The sequence below is a fragment of the Belonocnema kinseyi genome, chromosome 8, assembly GCF_010883055.1.
Source record: "Belonocnema kinseyi isolate 2016_QV_RU_SX_M_011 chromosome 8, B_treatae_v1, whole genome shotgun sequence".
NCBI classification, from domain to species: domain Eukaryota; kingdom Metazoa; phylum Arthropoda; class Insecta; order Hymenoptera; family Cynipidae; genus Belonocnema; species Belonocnema kinseyi.
In genome coordinates, this window is record NC_046664.1 from 52,637,471 (window position 1) to 52,646,467 (window position 8,997).

At 31.8% G+C, this 8,997-nt stretch overlaps 1 protein-coding gene across 1 annotated transcript in view; it reads right to left on the reverse strand.

The window, feature by feature from the left end:
- The window catches only part of LOC117179000 (growth/differentiation factor 8), a 63,730-nt gene extending 57,339 nt beyond the window's left edge, over positions 1 to 6,391 (reverse strand). The window contains exon 1 of the mRNA XM_033370610.1: positions 5,931 to 6,391. Within this exon, the coding sequence (XP_033226501.1) occupies positions 5,931 to 6,294 (364 nt within the window). The 5' untranslated portion in view covers positions 6,295 to 6,391. The remainder of the gene's footprint in view (positions 1 to 5,930) is intronic.
- Positions 6,392 to 8,997: the final 2,606 nt, after the last annotated feature.

The following is an 8,997-nucleotide window of genomic DNA, read 5'->3' on the forward strand; positions in this document are numbered from 1 at the left end:
AAGAGATAGAAAGAAAGAGAGAAAAGCTGTGGACAACGGAGAAAGAGGAAGAGAAGGAGAAAGAAATAGAAAAAGAGGGAGGGTCGCAGGCAGGGCTGAAAGACAAAGAGAAGACAAGAGTGATTCAAACAGGAGGAAAGAAAAATTCGTACTCCAGCAGATTCCAAGGATCCCCCTTGCACTGGCTGAACTGGTGTCTAGAGAATGTGGCTAGGTCATTCGATGGCGATAACCCTTGACTAAATTGATACTAGGTTGCTAATCGCATTTTTGACGTCCTCCGAGCTCATTTCATACCAGAGCTTTAGAGGCGGCGCGGCGAGTTCGATAACGCAAGATCAACCAATCAAGAGGGAGTCTACAGTAGGTTTGATTCGCAATTTTATTTTTTAAAATCAAATGCGATTTTAGAGCCGTTCAAAAATTACGTCATTCAAGATTCCTATTTTAACGAAAACAAGAAAATTTTCTAGCTGAAGTGGTGCATGTCCGTGCTAAGTTTCTAGAATTTTCTAAATGAGGGTAACATGTTGGTAACAGGAATCTTGGATTAGAACTCTCCCCCCTTATCTACTACTAATCAAGAAGGACACTAGAGTGAGGTTCTGTCGCAATTTTATTTTTTCGAATAATTTTAAATTTTGGGGTTCTTCAAAAACTACTTTATACAAGATTACTACCTTACCGACACTGAGAACATTCGGCAGCTGAAGTGGTTCATGTCCGTGCTAAGTTTCTAGAATGTTCTGGATGAGAGTAACTTGTCCGTAGCAGGAATCTTAGATTATAACTTTGGTTACCTATCTACTATTGGATACACGTAGAAATTTGGTTAAATCAAAAAAATTTTGGTTAACTCAACAAAATATTTAAATGACCCAACAACAGTTTATTTTTGAATTGAACAAATACTTCATCTACCAAAAGATTTGGTTGAAACAACCAAAATATTTAATTGGATCAGCCAAATAACAAATCTTAAAAGTGAAAAAGATGAATTTTTTAGAATTATCAACAAAGCAGTTCAATTTTCGAAAAAAAGGTTGTAACAAGATAGTTGAATTTTCAATAAAATAGTTGAATCTGTAAACAAATAGTTATGTTTTTGACCTAAAAAGATGAATTTTGAACAAAAAGGTTGAATTTTTACCAACAAAAATTAGCAACTAAATAGTTGCATATACAACAAAAAATTGAAATTTCAAGCATAAGGTACGTATTTGCAAAACAATGCTTGAATCAACAACCTAATAGGGAACTTTCAACTTAAATCCATACATTTAAACAAAATAGTCAAATTTTTAAACAAAAAAGATTAAACTTCAGAACAAAAAACTGTTACGTTTTCGATCAAATAGTTGATTTTTTAAGCCAAAAATCGTGATTTTTATAAGGCAGTTGAATTTTTAATCTAAAAATACCAATATTTACTAAATTTATTCATTTTTTCACAAAATTAAATTTATGAGAAAGTATTAAAATTTTTATTAAAATATTGGAATTTTCAACAAAAATGATGAATACATATAATGGATAAATTTTCAAATAAAAATTTTAATTTTTGACCTAAATAAAAACGAATTTATAAGAAGATTAATGTTCTGCCGAAAGAGACGACTTGACAACGAAATACATACATTTTCAACCCAATTGTTTCAATTTTGAACTAACAGCGATTTTTTTAAGCAATAATGGACTGGTTTAAGTTTCAATTTAAAAAATTAATTTTTAACAATGAAAAATTCATCTTATACAAAAAAACGAGTTTACAACAAAACGCATACATTTTTAACAAAATTTTTGAATTTTCCACTAAAAGCTACCAATTTTCAACCAATAAAGGAATAGTTAAATTTTTAACCAGAAAAATGCATTTTCAACTCATTAGTTACATTTTAAATCAAAGAGATGGATGAACGAAATTGTTGAAAAGGTATTTCAACTTTCATACAAGCAGTTACACTTTCAATGAAGATGGTTCATTCTCTGCCAAAAAGAAGAATTTACAACACTTTACATACATTTTCAACCAGATTGTTGAATTTTTAACTAAAAACGATCAATTTATAATTAATAATGAAATAGTTGTGTTCTAAGTTAAACAATAATAATTTCAAGAAAATAGTTTAACCTTCAAGCAATGCAATGAATTTTTAACAAAGTAGTTTAATTTTTAACCCAGTAGTTAACTTTTCAATAAAAAATATGGATTTTTCATAACAAATTTTTATTCAGATACTTGTGAAATAAAATCACTTATTTTAATGTGTGTAAGTATTTCAAAAGATTGTCATTCAAATTTATATTCTCAATACGTGATGTCATATTCTACCCCTGTAATCGCCTTGTTTAAGAAAAAAGTATTTTAAAAAATTCAAACCGTGAAAACACTCATTTAAAGTAAAATCACGTGACATGAAAGTTCACAGGAATTCTCGACAATTCAAGTCAATACGCAATTAGCTTATAATAAAAATTTTGATAATGATATGCTAGGTTATGATAAACACCTTCTATGGACAGTTTTTTTAAATTAAAATATTTTTATAGAAGTCTAAGTATATTTAGGAACATTTGATTACCTTTAAAATACGGTATTAGCGTAGAAGTCTTTTTGTGATATTCCCGCTAATAATTTTCACTACAAGTTTTTTTTAAACAATATAATTTCTGATTCCCACATTTGATATTGAGATGAAAAAACTATAAAAAATTAACCCAGGACCCTTTTAACATCGGAACCATTTTGGATCTGTTAATTCGACCTTTTTAACATTGGAAACAATGAAAGCTTCGACAAAATTTTAAGAAAAACTTTGCTCATATTAAAATTTTAATATTTTTCTCTTTTCACCAGGTCTTTCAATCAGCGCCGTTAGAAAAACCTTAAATTTGAACATAAAATTAAAAATTGTGAACAAGACGCAAAAAAAATTCTGTTGGCTTAAACGAAATACGACTTTTACGAAATGTGCGATACATTCATTGGAAAAGTGATGTCTGAGTTTGGAAACCACCCTGTTGATTTTCCTCATACACCTCCTGAAAAAATTTCTGATTTTGCACACTTTTTATTATTTTTTTAAATGTTGTTTTGCAAAGGAAATAAGACTACACGATTTCGCCGTTTTGAGAAAAAAAATTATTTTCGGGAAGATATGAGTATTCAAAATTTTAGGGTTGTTTGAAAAAATATACATTTTGACTTCCTGATTCAGATATTAAGATAATTATGTTTTCTTCCCTGACTCTGGTAATGTTAATTATTGTTTTATTTCAAAATTCAGAAGAAACGAAACAAAATGGATTTGGTTTTTCTGAAAAAATGAAAGTCAAGTTTCTCTTTTCATTTGTTTGCCATTTTTTTTGTTAAATATTGACATCTGTAAGAGAGGCATACTATTAAATTTATACGGGCCAAACAATTTTGTTGGGCGCAAAAACTTATTTCTACAAAATCTGAATTTTTTAATTTTTTGGAAACAATGAAAGATTCGACAAAATTTTAAGAAAAAGTTTGTTCATATTAAAATGTTACACAAAAAATACCATTTATATTCTTGAATAACAGCTGGCATTTTTAGCAAAAAAAACCTAACAATTCCAATTTTCTAAAAAAAGATATAAGAACGAATGAAATGAATACTGTAGAAAATATAGAAGGTGGCGTATTATATCAAATTCGACTCTATCTTTCTGGATAAATTTTCGAAACATAGAAAGTTCATTTTGATGGAAAATTCATTTTTTTGTAATATTTTTTAATTAGTTCTTATAAAAAGAAGGCATTGAGTAAGTTTTATGCGGGCCGAATAATTTTACATTTTTTACATTTTCTCGCGAGCGATATCAGATATCCTAATTGGAACCGGTTTTTGAATTTTCATAAAAACCGCTGCCATTTCGATCATTTTTAATATTTTTTCTTAATTCTCCGACAGATTGATGATCTCAATTAGGACAAAAGTCATTAAGGTTTAAGGCAATTTTTTTGAGAAACCAACAATTCTAAATACTTATAATTTCGCAAAAATGATTAAAATTATTTTAGATTCTTAGGAATGACGTTCTGCAATTATAAATATAAAAATATAAATTAAACTTTTGTGCTACTTTGCATATCCTAGAAGTTGAAAGGTTGAAAAAAAACTGAAAAAAAACGCAAACGCAAATTTAAATTCACTTATAAATAAATAATATATAAATTTAATAATATCATACTATAATTCATATTATAAATTTTATAAATAAATAAAAACTTATAAATAAACATTTTTTACTCCAAATACTCCCAGGAAGGTTTTAGACTAAACTAAATGTATGTTACACTTCGGATTTATATATAATTTGAAAATTTGAAATTTCGCATATTCCACCCCCTAATCTATTCTCTGTTTCCTATCAATAACATTTATTGAGTCACGTGTCCATCTAATTAACCCCTGGATCACCAAGCGATCTTCTTTAATAAAAATTACCATGCGGGGTCGCTAAGTGACCCCACGTGTTTCTCTTGAAATTCAAATATAGAAAAACTATTGTTTATGGGGATTAAATTAATATCCAAATATCGATTTTAAGGCCAGACGCAGAAAAAATATATATATTTTTTGAATAACCATGACGGTAATTAGCGGTGCTTCCAGTCAGACATGTCGTATGTCAAAACAGTTATTAAAAAAAAATATTATTAATAGTAATATTTAAGCATATGCTATTCCAAGATTTTCCTAATTGTAAGTATCTTTTAAGGATTTTTTTATATATTCAACTTGAAAATTTGAAGAAAAAAAACATTTTCAAAGAAAATTGGATAGTCTCACTCTGGGGAATATATATTATAAATAGAAAAAATGTTTAAGGCTGCATTTTAAAAAATTATCGAAATAAAAACAACTGTAGCATATCTCTCATTTTTATTTTTGAAGGAGGTGTTATAACCACTTAATAAATTTTCTCGAAATAACCGACATTAAGGTATTGTAAAATATATAATTATTATTAAGATATGTTCAATTTGGTAATCATTCCTAAAATGAAATAAAATTGAATGACTCTGGGGCTTCTTATTTTTGCATAACCACTCTTAATTGTATTGTTAGATTATGTTATCAGAAATTGCATTTATTTATATGTAAGATAAGATAAAAGTAAACGTTACTTATATTTCATTAGACTGTAATGCTTTAGTTTTTTAAATTATTTTTATTACTAAGGAAGAATGTTAATTATGTAAATAAATTTTATGAAATCAGGAAGTACCTCTGGATTCAAGATTTTTTATATTTTGAATAATAACTTTGCTCCGAATATTTCTCTCCTTCAAAATTTTCGAATAAAAAAAGATTATTTAGTAAAAAATAAATGTTCTTCTTACAAACCGATCGGCTTCACAAAAATAATTATTTGAGTATTGCTAAGATAAGTATTGCTTTAAAATAGAGTGGGTATGAAGAAAGTAGTCCTTAACGTCAAAATGATAAATTTTCATTTTAAAATGTCTAATTTCTTCGTGATATTTTTTGGAAGCTTTCAAGTTCCCTATAATTGTTTTACATAATTTAAAACCAATCTAACAATTCTAAAAAGAAAATTTTTAATTTGGGAATAAACAGAAAGAGATAATTAAATTTTTTAAGTAGCCCTGAACTTGAAAATGATAAGACACTTATCTTGCTTATCTTAGGACATTTTCTCTTCCTCAATAACTTTTCAGAACAAGCAAATCTGATATCACAATCACATCAGATGAAATCATTATTTATTAAAAAAATGAAATCCATCCATGTATAACCAGAAGGGTAAACAGATGTATAAAAAACAAACAAATAAAAAGAAAATGAACACTTTGAAAGATATAATTGATAGTAAGAAAGCAGCCCTGAACTTCAAGAGAAAATTCGTGCTGACAAAATTAGTTGTGAACTTACGAGGTTGTGCCAAGGCGAAGACGCTTTCCGTTTTAGCCGCATACTCGTCGATCTCTTCATGATGGGTAATTCCCGGCTCTAGTGGTTGATCCGCCTGCACCCCATACATGTCCATCAATTTATCTATTGGAGGGATCCTCGGCAGAGCCCTACCAGTCATATTCGGGGCTTGTTTTAGGCCCAATTTATTGAGGATTTGCTCCTTTATCGCCTCGAGACTCAAGGCCCTAATCTCCTCATGCATCCTACAAGCATTGCATCCACTGCTAGCTTGGACCATTTTCTTGCTCATCTTTCCCTCAATATTTGGGGCATCGAAGGCCCCTAGCAGGACCAGCGAGAGCAGCAGCACCCTCGTGATCATTTTTCCTCAAGCTCGCTGATTTGGAGAAAGATTCCTCCCCGCTACTACAAATCGGAGGCCATCATCCTCAATCCTTCTTTAACAAACAAAAGCTCAAATTCCAAATTCGAGATTCTAGACTCCTCCTCCTTATGGAATGATACCTCAAGGTTTTCAATTGTTCGAAAATCCTGCTAATGAATTTCCACTAAGTAAATGTTACTTAGTAAACTTTAGATTGCTGGTACCACATTGTTTTCCCTCTTCTCGGGACTTTTTCTGGTTCTATCTCTACAGTTACCCGTCTCTAGAGCAGTCTTTTTATTTCCGTATACTTGAATCTCTCCTTACTCCGTTTGCATCCTGTCAGTCTTTCTTTCTCGAATTTGAACTCTGAAAAATCTGGTCCCTGCCCGATTTACACTCTGGTGAGTCCCTCTTCTGCAATAACACATACACACCACTCGAACTTCTCCTTTTGGTCCACTTTCTACGGGTCTTCCTTTTCTCGCGTTTCCTCTCCTTCCGCTGCACCACCACACTCGTCGAACGTAACAAATTTCCGCACCCGGCTTTGGATACACTCAGATACCGGCACGACACCCGATTATTCTTCATGAGCGAGGACGCGAATCACATCTTCCCATACATGAATACAGTTCAAATTGTTCAAACCCCCTTCTCTTTTATCGCTACTCAATTCATCTATTTTTTATTAGAAATGATAGAAGGGACAGGAGAAAAAAGGGGTGTAAAAATAAAAATACAAACTACAAATTGTCTTAAGTGGTATCAAATTGAGATAAGGTACTGATAGCGATCGGACCAGTGCGTGCACCAGTCCGTGCACTTTCTGTCAGTCATCGTGTCTTCTGGAAATTTCTTCTCGCAGGTTTCTTTCAGGTTCCTTCGTGTTAATGAAGAAATTCTTTTTTTTAGGGCATCATCCCTTTGCGGATGTGTCAGGGTTCAATTGAGGAAAGTCTTTCGTTTACTTTACTTTCTTTTGATATGGGGTCTACTGATTCCTTAGCGCTGAGGAAGATTGACACGAGCCAAGTGAGCTTCAGGTGGTCGAATCGCTGCCCCGTATCTGAGGAGAAGTGACCGAGGACTAAGAGATCGACGTACGATTCGTGGGCGCGTGTAGTCAGTGTTGCCACCACCAGAAGCGAGAGATGCTAAGAGCTTGCTGGCCTGTCAAGCACTGAGTCAGGAGGCGCGCGTCCCTCACCGCATATATGTATGTTGAGGAGGAGACCTCCTCCTCTTCACTCTTCTGTATCTTACGCATTCGCATGTAGGGACCGACAAGAGAGAGAGAGAGAGAGAGACCACCCGTATACGTGCATCGTACACCAATATCGAATGTATAGCCCATTTGCGAATGACCGGCAACGAGCGTCAAGGAACTGTCTTTTAGGAGGGTCAAATGGCCCGCTGAATCTTTTACCCCTTTTCCTGTCGGTTTCTGTAGCAAGGAGGATCTAATGCAGAAGGACCGCACAAGAGGAAGAACTAATGCATTGGAGAGGGTGGGAAAATTAGCTGGAAAGTGGGTTTGATGTCCGAGAGGTTTGGGACTGGTGGTCGTAGTCATGGGAACTTTGTTGGATATCATTTTGAACAATGAAGATTTGGATTTTCATTTGTTTTTATATCTTGTTTTTTTACAACTTAAAATAGAACAACATTTGGCGCTTTTTTGAGGACCGGTTGAAGGGGGACCGGATTTTCTGAGGGATTGATTACTCTTAGAACCTGATGTGAAAGCCTTCGAGAAGTGTTGGAAATCTTTGTGAAAATCTTGTGAACTCTTATGAAATCTTTTGAAATCTTTGAAATCTTCCAAATCATTGTAAAATCTTTTACATCCTTCAAATTAGGTAACTCTTCCTAAAATTTTTAAAACCTTAATTATATCTTCTGAAAATTTTGTATATCTTTGAAATTTATCAATTTTTTGTAAGTTCTATTAAAATCTTTTTGACATCTTGCGAAACCTTTGAAATTTTGAAATCTTGCGAGACCGACTTTTCGGAGCAACTAATTGCTCTTGAAATTTAATTTGAAAGCCTTCGCGAAGTTTTTGAAATCTTTGTAAAATCCTTGTGAACTCTTGTTAAAACTTTTGAAATCTTTGAAGTATTTCAAATGATTGTGAAATCCTTTAAGTCTTATTGAAATCTTAAACAAATTGAGCTCTTTCGGAAACCTTAAGATTCTTAATAACATATTCTAAAACATGTAGAAGTCTTTTGAAATCTTTCGAATTTTTGCAAGAATTTTTTTTTCATCTTTCGAAATCCTTTGAAATCTCTGAAATATTGAGATCTGGGGAAGTTTCTGAAAAGTGGGTTTGATTTTTTGTGAAATTCTTGCAAACTCTTTAGAAATCTTTGAAATCCTCTAAATTATTGTGAAATCCTTTAAATCTGTTGGAAATCATTAAAATTTGTGCATTCTTCCTGAAATATTTAGAATTTTTATGATATCTTCTGAAACATTTGGAAATCTTTCAAATTTATCTGAGATATATTGAAATCTTCTGAAATCTTTTGACATCTTTGGAATTCTTGGAAATCTTAAAATACGGGAAAATTGGTGGAAAGTGGGTTTGATGTCCGAAAGATTTTGGACTGGTACTGGTACTCATGGGAATTTTATTGCATCTCATTCTGCACAAAGAGCAAAATTTGGCGCTTTATAATCTAAATAGAATTT